The sequence below is a fragment of the Elaeis guineensis genome, chromosome 7 (genome assembly GCF_000442705.2).
Source record: "Elaeis guineensis isolate ETL-2024a chromosome 7, EG11, whole genome shotgun sequence".
NCBI classification, from domain to species: Eukaryota; Viridiplantae; Streptophyta; class Magnoliopsida; order Arecales; family Arecaceae; genus Elaeis; species Elaeis guineensis.
In genome coordinates, this window is record NC_025999.2 from 81,641,103 (window position 1) to 81,653,933 (window position 12,831).

General features: G+C 42.8%; 1 protein-coding gene across 3 annotated transcripts; it reads left to right on the top strand.

Moving 5' to 3' along the window:
- The first annotated feature begins 3,208 nt into the window (after positions 1 to 3,208).
- Positions 3,209 to 7,384, top strand: LOC105048837 (regulatory protein viviparous-1). 3 transcript variants are annotated; one of them, XM_010928306.3, is made up of 6 exons: positions 3,212 to 5,992; positions 6,105 to 6,216; positions 6,337 to 6,437; positions 6,683 to 6,729; positions 6,841 to 6,917; positions 7,029 to 7,227. In XM_010928306.3, the coding sequence occupies exons 1-6, from the start codon at positions 4,094 to 4,096 to the stop codon at positions 7,091 to 7,093; spliced, it is 2,301 nt and encodes a 766-aa protein (XP_010926608.2). In that variant the 5' UTR covers positions 3,212 to 4,093; the 3' UTR covers positions 7,094 to 7,227. The 3 variants fall into 3 exon arrangements, with proteins under 3 accessions (XP_073117350.1, XP_010926608.2, XP_010926605.2); XM_010928303.3 differs by having other exon boundaries at positions 3,214 to 5,992; positions 6,105 to 6,197; positions 7,029 to 7,384; XM_073261249.1 differs by lacking the exons at positions 6,683 to 6,729; positions 6,841 to 6,917; positions 7,029 to 7,227 and having other exon boundaries at positions 3,209 to 5,992; positions 6,105 to 6,233.
- The last annotated feature ends 5,447 nt before the right edge of the window (positions 7,385 to 12,831 follow it).

A 12,831-nucleotide genomic window follows, 5' to 3' on the forward strand; every position in this document is an offset into this window, starting at 1 on the left:
CCAGCATTCTGATCCCAGAGATAACGATTTCTGGATCAACCAGATATGCTCTTTTGCTTCTCAAGCAGCCCCAGAAGCAGCGCAAAACCATGGTCTCGCGCTCATTGCCGATATTATTATCGAATATACCGACTTTCATGCATTTTTTGAAGGAGTCCAGGAGATCAGTGAGCCACTTACTTTAGGAGAAATATTTGATGGCAAAGAATGGTTTGGCAGCACACCGGAGGGCAAGTCTTCTGGCAGGAAACTCGAGAGGGTTATCTATACGACGGATGGTTTCCAAGAGAGTGAGTGTGTCATTTGTTTAGAGGACTTTGATCCAGGGGTGGAAGTTGCCAAAATGCCATGCTCTCATATCTTTGACCAGCATTGTATTGCTGCCTGGCTGGAGAGGAGTCCTCTCTGTCCTCTCTGTCGTTTTGAAATGCCTACTGGAAACGAGAAGGGAAAATGAGACGTACGTGTCCTCTTTGTCTTGGATTTAATCTTTTTGAGTACTGATGTAGCACCTGATCATAGCTTTATGTTTAGCTCTAATTTCATATACCGATCTAAGGTTTGATCTGATCATAAATTTAGCTAGATCTTTTTTTTTTTTTTTGACTCTGCTTTTCATTTTTCTCTTGGGTTTATTTTTTGCTCTTTTTGAAATTAGATTAGCTCTTTTTACCTTAAAAGTTCATCATTCTTTCGGTACATTTTTTGGGATGAGATTAACGTCAATTAACCGGGATCAGTTCATTCCATTCTAATTTGTACTTCATCCATCTAGCAAGAATATATCTAGGTGGCTAATATGTTCCACTGTTATCAGGTTATAGATCTAAATATTCTTCGAAAATTATTGTCTCGCCCTCCACTGATGTACTCTCACATAGGAATGTATAAATCTATAACCAAGTCCATCATTTAGGGTTGAAATCTCACATATGAATCGGATATTTATATATCCATATCTATATTTATTTTGTTTGACATATACAAAAATACATATAGATATTAATTGAATACAAAAATTTATATTTGTATAATAAATATGGATATCAAAATGGATGTAAGTTAGATGATTAAATTTTATGAGCATAAAATTAAAGGTACTACTAAGTAGATGATAAAACAAGTTAATAGCACATGAATATAATTATATATATATTTTTAAAAATTATAAGTATTATATAAAATTAAATAGGATTACTAGCTAATAGAATCGGATATTCATATGCAGATTGGATAATTATCTATTCATATTCATATCTATTTTTTTTAATGGATATGGATACAAATATGGATATTATTTGAATACTTAAATTTTTTTATATTTAGATAAATTGGAATATAAAAATGGATCTAAAACTAATTTCATCACATGAAATAGTGGACAGAATTGCCAACCGTACATGCAGTGTGGGCTTTTGGTTTTGGGTGATATTTCTGTATGTTATCTGTTGATGTATTTGTGAGGCATATCGGCAGGTTTGCCGTTTCGGCTAAACTAAAAGGATATTTAAATATATAGACAATGCTGCCATTCTAGATACGGATTCAGATTGCCATATCATCATTGTTACGTTATGGTATTTGTATTCATGTAAAGTGGACAATGCTATCTCATGGATTCATCATCTAAACGCACGATCCATCTGTTTTTTTTGCCTTTCTTATGTCGCTTCGCTACAATCCAATCATTCATGTGCCAAGTGACGGTGATGCCCCAAGAGAAGCAAACAAAAGTATGGTACCTTTCCATAAGGTCCAAAAGATGGCAACGTGTACGAGTCGGACCAAACTCGCTCCATGGATCAAAGACTCAAAATCGTACTAATTCCACACGCCAAATTGCAATATCAGGTATGATACATCATCTACGTAGCCGTACTATCCAAAAAAAAACAAAAAAAAACCCTGCTTGATTTGATTATTATTCAAAATAAATATGTATACTAACACATACATGCATAAATACACACATATATATATATATATATATATATATATGCACCAATATATATGTATGTATATCACTCAAACAAATATAAATTGCAGGAAATAATGGGCATTATGCAACCATGGTTGCATCCGAACATCAACCCTGAGCCTGTTTAACCTAATTGCGGTCGGTTTGACAAGTTGGGTTCAACCGAGTAGGATCCGGATCCGAAAAGAGGGAAAGGCAATGCCCCAGGGTCCGTTAGAGAAACATCCGGACGAGGCATATGACACGTAGCGGAATAGCACAGCTAGTATGAACAGTAGGGAACTAGGAGCCATCATGCAGGGCCTGATGACGTCACACGGTGGGTGGACACGTAGCACCAGATGTGTGGACCCGCCGTTTAAAGGACGAATCGAGACAAAACGTGTGAGGCCATCCCCCTTGGTACGCTACCTTAAAAGCCAACATAAAAACAAAATTAAAGCGCAAAAAAATAAAAAGTTAAAAAGAAAAAAGAAAACTTTATTCAGGTGCAACTTGGGACGAAACCACGTGTTACCAGATTGGGTCCCACGCTAACAAACGAGCAAGCAAAAAATACACGCGGCTGATCCGGTGTGTCACCTCAAACAGCGCGCAGTACCGCTTGCCAACAAGTCGTTCAACGATTAGTTATTACTGTGGGTTTCCCGTTCCATGAAATCCTCCAGGAAAATCCAAACACGGAAAGAACACCATGATGACGTGGCACTAGTAGAGAGTGACAAGTCATCCGCGTAATTTTTCCTCTGGGAGATTTTTTTTTTTTGTTTTTTTTGGAGTACAGGAGGGCCTAACATCTCGAGGGTTCGGCCCGGGTCTGACGGCCAATGGCTGGGGGACACGTCAGGGTGGCAGAGTGGATGCTGTTGAGGGCAGAACAGCGAGGGCGGATCGTGAGCGCCGCGTCGGGGACCGGTCACGTTGCAACGGATGGCGGGGGCTGGATGGGCGCAAAATCCGGAGAGTTAAGAGTTGTGAGCCACCGCATTTACGTTCACCCACTTCTCCACCCACGTTGTAACTTCCCCTCCTCCCCCACTATCGTCCAAAACTATTATTATTGTTATTACAACAAAAAAAAGAAGAACTAAAAAAAAAAAAAAACTTCTAGAGGCAAAAGAGGAGAGCACAAATATAATATAAAAAGGGGGAGCCCCGGTATGGTGGTACTTATCCACAGTTTGGAGTTGGGACTCAGAGAGAAGAGAGAGAGAGGAAGCGAGAAAGAAGAGAGAGTGAGTGTGAGAGAGAGAACGTGAAGGAAGTGGGACTGGGGTTAGAGAGAGAGAGGGGTGGGGGGGTGGTTGGGGTTCAGGGCTTTGGTGGCGCTTTCGGTAACGGAAGCGGTGCCGGTTTTCGGAATCTCCGGGAGGTGCTCGATCGTCGACGAAACGATTGACCGACTTTCCGTTTCCGGCTGGCCGGGGAAGGGAACTGGCTTGCCGCTCTCAGCCATCTTTTGTGCTCTTCTTTCTATTTTTCCCTTCGTGTTCTGTCTTTTTTTTTTTATCAGATCTCTGTTTTTAATATATTTTCCTTCTTTGTTACTCGTTGTACTTCCTTAACAGCGCTTTGGCCTTGATTTTTTTAATATTTTCATCTGGTATCTTCTTTCTAGAATAGACACATATATAATATATATATCTTATTTCTTTCCATATAAGCAAGGGAGAGGAGGAGCGGTTTCGGTCGCTTTCGCTGCTTCCTCATAGAAGGGAAGCCAGTGGGTCCTGCATGCACTGCTTCTTTTCCTCACCCTCCGTGCAGAATGCTTTTGTTGAAGCCCCCTACTTTTCTTTAGTTTCTGCTTTTATAGTATATATCTAAATCTTTTCTTCTTGCCTGGTACCACCTCTTTCCTTACATCGTTATCCAGGTTTTTGTTTCCAGTACTATTTTGTACATAAAAATTTAAAAATAAGTAGATAAAAAAACGAAGTTTTTCTTTACTTCCGACCTGTAGATAGTTTTCCCGTCTGGTGATTCCCCCACGTAGGGAAGTAGCAATTTGACAGGAGAGGAAGGGGGGAAAAAAAGGAAAAATACCGGGGAGAGAGAGAGAGAGAGCATTTAGAGTTCGGTGTCGGGGGAAGGCTTTGTTTTGTTGTACGGAAAATGGAGCCGGACGGTGACCATCTGCATCAGCAGCAGCATGCAGAGGCTGCGGAGGAAGCAATGGCGATGGCTGCCGCCGCGGCCACGGTGGCGACGTCGCCGGCAGGAGCGGCGGATAACAAAGACAAGGGCAAGAGGATTTGGATTCCAGACGAGGGACCAAGCAATCCGCCGGACGATCTAATGCTGGATATCGAAGGAGACGACCTCATCTTCTCCGACGCGGCCTTCTCCTGCCTCCCCGACTTCCCGTGCCTCCCCTCACCGGCCAGGTCTCCTTCGTCATCATCGGCTTGCAATCTTTTCCACAACACAAGCCTCGCTTCATCCTCCTCGTCTTCTTCCTCTTTCCTCTTCGGCTCGGACGGCGGTGGGAGCGGCGGGGGCGACTTGCAGGCGGTCGCGTCCTCTTCCAACGGTGAGAGGATGATGCCGTCGGAGGTGGCGTCCGATCTTTTGAGCATGGAGTTGGAGGGGCTCGACATTCTCGGCGACATGGGCCTTTTCGACCTCTCGGAGCAGTGGAACCCTGCTTCACTGTTTCCGGACAGCATGACGATGAATGGAGAAGCGACAGCGAGCACGAGTGGCCCGGGGCCGTCACCACCATTGCATGCTATGGCCGGAGAAGTAAGGCCACCCGGGGAGGCTGGAGTCGGAGGGGGAGCTGCCAGGGGGGCGCCGGTGGGTGGACCGGAGGAGGATCCGGAGGAAATGGCGAGGGTGTTCTTCGAATGGATGAGGATCAACAGGGACGCCATCTCTCCCCAGGATCTGAGAGAAATCCGGATGAAGAGAGCCACCATAGACTGCGCCGTACGCCACCTCGGTGGAAACCGGCAAGCCCAAGTACAGCTGCTGAAGCTCGTCCTCACCTGGGTCCAGGCCAACCACCTCCAGAAGAAGAAACGCCGTAGAAGCCAGAACGAGCACCAAGATCGGCCGGAACGGGCCGCGCAACCACCGTACCCTTACCACCACCAACACCAGCAGCAGCCATTTGCTTCTCCTAATCACCATCTCCCTGTTATGTCCTCCGACGTTCCAGTGAACCCTAACCCTAATCTTGACTACAGCTACAACGCAGATTCCCAACGCCATGGTTGGAATATTCCGTATCACGTTGATCCAACGACCGGCGTCGCATTCCCAGTAATGATGCCGGTCTATGGTGGCGGCGGTGGTAGCAGTTCCGGCGGTGAGCCGGCATATCCTGGTCCGGCAGCGGCTGCTAATTACTCTTACCACCAAGGCGGCACCAGCGGCATTGTGCTCAACGGCCAGCCATTTTCTCCATCACCTGACATGCATGCAGCGGACCACACAGCTGCGGCATGGCCCTCGCAATATGCTGCAGCTCCGGCACAGTACGTGCCATTCGGGGGCGCCGCCGGTCCTCATCCAGCTACAATGCCGCAGGCACAGTACCCGGGAGGTTTTGTCAACCAGTACCCGGGCCATGCACTGTACCAGCAAGGCCAGCGGCTCGGTGGAATGGCCTCGGTCACGAAGGAGGCCCGGAAGAAGAGGATGGCTCGGCAGCGGCGCGTATCTTCTCTCCACAGCCACCGCAGCCAGCCACAACAGCAGCAGCAGCAGCAGAACCATCACCAGGCTGAGTCGAGCTCCTCGAGAGCTCCCGCTGAAGGAGCGAGTAGCAGCTCCTCAAATGCTAATAATAATAACAACAATAATAATAATAATAATCACAATAATAATAATAATAATAGGACGTGGAGTTTCTGGTCTTCTTCTTCCTCATCTCGTCAAAAGAATCCGATGGTGGAGGCGCCGCCACCCCCTAAGTCCTCCATGCAACAACCACAGCTGTCGCCATCCATGCCTCCACAGCAGCAGAATTCTCACCGAGATGCAGCATCGTCTACTGACAGACGGCAGGTGGGCTTCGACTAATTTTCCATTAATTCTTTCTTTGTATCGTTGTATTGACCGTCGAGTTGGTAGGACTGGAACTGGATTCAAGGAAAAAGGTGCAATTTTTTTGATGTAGGGTTTGAAAGGGGAGAAGAATTTGAGGTTCTTGTTTCAGAAGGTGTTGAAGCAGAGTGACGTGGGTAGCCTGGGGAGGATCGTGCTACCCAAAGTGAGCGAAATCCGACACGGTTTGAATTAATATACAGTTTGTTTCCATCCTTTTTCTGCTCCCAAATTTGGCACCATGGAAGGGTTTTCTTCTTTGTCTGAACAAAGGTTTGAAGTATTTGATGTTGCTGTATCACCAGAAGGAAGCGGAGATCCATCTACCGGAGCTCGAAGCAAGGGACGGGATATCAATTCCAGTGGAGGACATAGGCACCTCCCAAGTATGGAACATGCGGTACAGGTACTTGACGTTGTAATAGCGCTCTTTTGATTTGAGTAACGCCTCCCAAAAGAAGGAAAAAGAATTTTTTTTAACGTAAAGTAGTTTCATTAAATCAAGTATAAAGAATATATATTTAAGTTTGATTGATGCTATCTACTTCTTGCATGCATCACAAGTTCTTTTTTTTGTTTGGAAAAGAGAAACGTTTGCTATAATTTTCTTTTAAAAAAAGAGAGCAAATAATCATCTGGTGATCGATGCAGATTTTGGCCCAACAACAAGAGCCGCATGTATCTCCTGGAGAACACAGGTACAGTTTGGAAGGAAATCTTTCATCTTGATAGCTTCCTCTTGTTCAATGTCAAATTCTTTTGATACTTATTGTTGCTTTTGGTCTCATGTATGTGTTGTGGGGATTCAGGAGAATTTGTTCGATCCAACGGCCTGCAGGAAGGGGATTTCATCATCATTTACTCCGACATGAAGTGTGGAAAATATGTATGTGTTGGGGGATTCCCTACCACTTTTTCTTCGTGCTTCCTTGAAGCATTTTACTCATGATGATTGAATTTCTGAAATTTTCGAGCGTTATGCATGCAAAACTGACAGATGATAAGGGGAATAAAAGTTCGTCCGCAGCCGGAGAGAGGTCGGGCCAACAGGAGCGTGGCTAGGAGTCATCTGAAGAGAAGCAGCTGGGAGAGAGGCAGCACGTCGAGGATGAGGGGGAGCAGCAGCCATGACGGCATCAATGATGATCCGGGCATGCCCTCCTCTAGTGCTGCTTCACCTTTTATGATCAAGATGGAAGCCAGCCCATGAGAAGTCCCTTGAGTCCCTGATTGCAGGCTCTACTTTGGTCTTTGCTTATAAGGAGTGTTTTGTTGTAACTATATATTACTGCTTATATATATATGTAAGTAGCTATCTACAATGATGTTATGAGGAGTTCCTGTTTCTCTCTCTTCTTGCTGCTTAACTATGGAAGTTGATATATTCAGGGAAAATGCCATAAACTTGTTTTTTTATAAAGATGGTTTTCCAGCGAGTGGCTAAAGGGATGTAGTTGTCCAGTTAACAGTAATATCAAAAGGCTCCACTGCTATCATAGTTGGGAAAAAGTTTGGTTGTATGCTCTGGTCTGTACTGCCAAAGTACGTGTAGTCACTGTTGGATAATTAAGTCTTAGCAAAGGTGATTCACGGTGTTTTGAGTTTAAACCAGCAAGTATGAGAGAATTTTTGTGCAAGCAATGACTCAAACCATTAATGATCCTTCGGTTGGCAGTGAAAGAATGTCTGGAGATGGGGAAAATCTTTAGTTCTAAGCTGCAAGACTGTTAGCCTCTCCTTCGAGATGCGCATCTTGTTGGTTCCTTTCATAAAATATATAATCACAACCAATGGGAGATCACCACGAAGGTCTCAAAATCATCATGCATGATCTGTCATTGATGTATCAGAATGAATAACTATTTCAGATTTTTTCAATTTGCACTCTTGGTGGATTTCTAATTATTTTTTCAAACCATGAAGGGGCAATCTCATGCTGATACTCAATTAGATGGAGATACTTTCAAAGTTTACCGTCCTGATGTAAATCTGCAAGCTTGTGTGAATTTGATAAAAACATATATTCTGAAAATCCTCATTATTTATGTACACCTCTAACAGAGAATATCAGAAATCCTCAACAAAAATTTCTCATATGTAAACAACAGATTTGTTGGGGTTGGGGTAATCGGACTTGCTTTCCCTGGTTCACGATTGACCATTCGAATATGTATTGACACCCTATGGAGAACCGTCAAAATTAGATTGATGAATGAGTTCTGATTCAACTTTGATATATCTAGAAAGCTCGTCGTCTGATTTTCTATTTGCACCAAGGATACGGACATCCGACTATCATTCGGTACACCAACAAACAGTCGGTAATTCTCAATCAATTTTTCTGACATATCCAAGTCAATCATAACGACTCGATCGACTTTATAACCAATGGTCAGTCAGTATATTAGAATCACCAATTGATGGTCAGTCGATATATTACAAACATCGATATACAGTCGGTATGCCCACATCATCGACACACAATCTGTATATCAAAAACCGTCAGTGCAAAAAGCGCGTAACGGCTACTTACCACGATTATTAGTGGGCATTAACTGTCCACTTCATGATTACATAATGCCGGGATAAGTGGGACCCCACGTGCCAAACCGTTACAGATAATTACATCCAAATTATCTATATAAAGGGGAGGTAAGAGAATAGTAAGGGTAATGACACTTATGGGCGAGATTCTGTCAGATTCTATTCTAAAATATCTACTATTCATCACTCTTTACTGACTTAAGTATCGGAGGATTTCTGCTGGATATAATTTCGACCAATGGACTTCTTTTGCAGATTGCTCTTCACTGGAGTCAGACGCAATCGGAGATTGAACGCAACAAATTGAAGCATTGGGAAGGGGGGAGAATGAATCCAGTCATGATAAAGATAAGAGCCCAGAATAATTTCACTGATTCTGTTAGACAATCTTCCTGTCGGAAAGATCTTCCGCCTCCACCTCCAATTAGGACTGTCAAAATGGGCTTGGCCAATAGGGCCGGCCCGATCCTATCCTGTAAATGGGATGGACTGGACTGCCATATGAATAGCCCCAATAACAATTGGGCCTATTTGGTCCCACCGTGCCACTCGACGACAGCAATGGTCCCCTTCCCCCTCTCACCACTATAGTGACAAGAAGGGGAAGAGGCCACACATGCCCTTAGCTTCCTCATCCAGTTCATCGGAGAATTCTACCCCTGCATTCTTCCAGCAACGGTGGCTTAACGACTATGAACATAAGTTCAGAAAAATCGACCACCGACTTGCTCAACTTCGGATGGATGGCTGAGGGTTATCCAACGACCTTGGCATCCACACTGCTCCACCTTTCTCCCGATGCATCTTAGATGAACTGATTTTGACTTGGTTCAAGATCGATGTCACAGATGGAGCCTTATGATTGCTCCACAGACCCTATCGATTACTTGGAGAGCTATAAGGCTCTTATGATGATTCAGGGGGCAACCGACGTCCTCTTATGCCTTGACTTTTCGGTTATAATTCGGAAAGCTACTCGAGCATGGTATTTTGGGCTCCAGCCAGGAAGTATCTACTCTTTTGAGCAATTAAAGCAATCATTTATGGCCTACTTCAGCATCAACAAGAGGATGCCACGAATGTTTGACAGTCTTTTCTCCATCAAGTAGAATGAAGGAGAGACTTTGAGAAGCTTCATGGTGCGTTTCAACACCTCCACACTTGAGGTCTGAGACCTCAATGAAGATTTAGCCATCTCGACCATGAGGACGGGTCTGAGAGGATCTAAGTTCACATACTCCCTGGATAAGACCATCCCTCGAATATATGCCAAACTTTTGGAGTGCGCATATAAATATATTCGCGTGGGTGAAGGTGCTACTGACCGACATCAATCAGAAGAAAAAGGTCAGAAGAAAAAATAAAAGAAGAGTGGAGCTCCGACTAAGCCAAGTCTTACATTAAACAACAAAAGAGCTTCACTCTGTCGGTGGAGCTCGAGATCGAATAATTTTAATTCCAGATATGACTCCTACACTTCTCTCTCTGCTCCTTGCGTGCAGATTTTAATATTGGAGATTGAGGAAGAAGAGTACCTTCATCATCCTTCACCAATGAAAGCACCACCGAGGAGTCGCGATAAGAAAAAATACTGTTGGTTCCATCATGATCACGATCATGACACCAAACAGTGCATTCAATTCAAAGATGAAATAGAAGTTCTGATTCGACGAGACTACCTCAAAAAATTTCGATGCAACCACCCGACTCAATTCCTCCTGTCGACTGATAACCTCAGCTTCAACCTCAGAAAATGAACAACAATCGACCAAAGTGAGAATCATCAACATGATTTTCGGACGATTAAGAGACTGGGGAGCAATTTTCGAAGAAGAGTCATCTAGAAAGCAATGACATGATAATATAATCTCTTTTTTGGATGATGTTATTCGAGGAGTACAAACTCCTCATGATGATGCTGTCGTTGTCTCAATGATGATAGCAAATTATGATATAAAAAAAATTATTGTAGATAATAAAAGCTCTACAGATGTGTTATTCTACTCTGCTTTCTTTCAAATGCGACTGTCGATTGACCGACTTAGGAGAGTCTTTGCACCTTTGGTCGGTTTCACTAGAGATGCAGTCAGTATGAAGGGCAAAATTACTCTCCCTCTGACTGTAGGAACTGAACCATGATAAACATCATCCTCTTAACATTCTCGGTTGTTCGAGTTTCTTCGGCTTACAACGTCATACTCGAACGATCAAGACTTAATGCATTGAGAGTGATAGTTTCGATTTATCATCTCCTCATCCGATTTTCAACAAAGAGTGGTGTCAGGGAGATGCAAGGGGATCAGTAATTGGCCCGATGCTGCTTCATAATTTTTGCCGAAGGCAACAAGTCTGAAGACCCTCTGTCGGTTGACAAACTGAACCAGAGGGATAACGAAGAAAGGGACGAACCCATCGAACAACTAGTTTCGATCCCATAGAGAGAAGATGACCTGATCAAAACTATTCAAATCGGATCACAATTACTTGAGTCAGAGCGAAAGCAGCTGGTAGAACTACTGAGAGCCAAATGTCGATGTTTTTGCTTTGTCGACAGTCGATATATCTGAATTTTTTCTAAAAATAATAACTCATCGATTGAACATCGATTCAAATATTAAATCGATAAGACAGAAGAAAAGACCTTTTACGTCGGAAAGACAGAAGATCATCGATGAAGAAGTGGACAAACTTCTTACGGTAGATTTCATCAGAGAAGCCAATTATCCGGATTGATTAGCCAACAATGTGATGATAAGAAAAGTCAATAAAAAATAAAAAATTTGCATCGACTATATCAATTTGAACGAAATATATCCGAAGGACAGCTTTCCTCTACCGAAGATCGACCAATTAGTTGATGCAACATTGGGGCACAGACTTCTGAGTTTCATGGACATCTTCTCGAGATACAATCAGATTCGAATAGCATCTGAAGATGAGGAGAACACAACCTTCACAACCGATAAAGATATTTACTGCTATAAGGTGATGCCATTCAACTTGAAGAATAGTAGAGTGACTTACCAATGGTTGGTCAACAAAGTATTTAAGGTACAAATCAGACGTAATATGAAGATTTATGTTGACGACATACTGATGAAAAATGTCGAAACTCATGACCATATTCGGGACTTAGAAGAAGCCTTCGACATACTTCGACAACATCAGATGAAGTTGAATTTGACAAAATGTGTATTCGGGGTGATTGCTGAAAAATTTTTCAAATTTTTTATATCACAATAGAGAATCGAGGCTAATCCGAAGAAGATAAAGACTATTATCGACATGAAGCATCCTAGTTTTAAGAAGAAGATACAATAACTAAACGGAATGATTGCTGCACTCAGTTGATTTATTTCGAAGTGGTAGAAAGGTGTCTGCCCCTTTTCAAGATCCTATGGCAAACGAAGGACTTCTTATAGTCGGATGAATACCGACGGTCCTTCGAAGATCTAAAAAAATACTTGATGTCTCCCCCACTACTCACAAAACCAAAAGAGTGAGAAGTGTTATATCTCTATTTGATAAGTTTTTTAGAAGTAGTCAGCTCGATTTTTATCCAGAAGGATGAAAATTGGATTTAACGATTAATATACTATACCAATAAAGTACTTCACAATGTCAAGATTAGATATTCGAAGATAGAGAAAATAATCTATACTCTGATTATATCGACTCAACAACTTTGATCGTACTTTCACGCACACTCAATAGTCATTTTGACGGATCAACCTTTGAAGGTGATCTTACGTTAACCAGATACTTTTGATTGGATGGTGAAGTGGACGATCAAACTCAGTGAATTTGATATACAGTGTCACCCACGACCATCAATGAAGGCTCAAACCTTGACTGACTTTATTGTTGAGTGTACTATATCCGATGATAGTTCTGATCATAAATCTGATGATAAGTCGGATCAAGTTGGGAATCTAGAGGTCGAATCTGAATTGATATGGGTGCTACATATTGATGGAGCATCCAATGCCCAAGGAAGCGGGGTCGGCCTCATCTTCACTAACTCTAAAGGTACTATGACTGAATACGTTCTTCGGTTCAACTTCAAAGTGTCCAATAATTAAGTCGAGTATGAAGCCTTACTTACCGACTTGAAGATTGTGAGAGAGCTTGATGTAGATAGCTTGAAAGTTTTCACCGACTCAATTGATCACCGGACAGGTCAAAAAAAAATTTGAAGCCCGAGATCCGACCATGATGAAGTACCTTCAGAATGTGAGAAATTTCATTCAAATCTT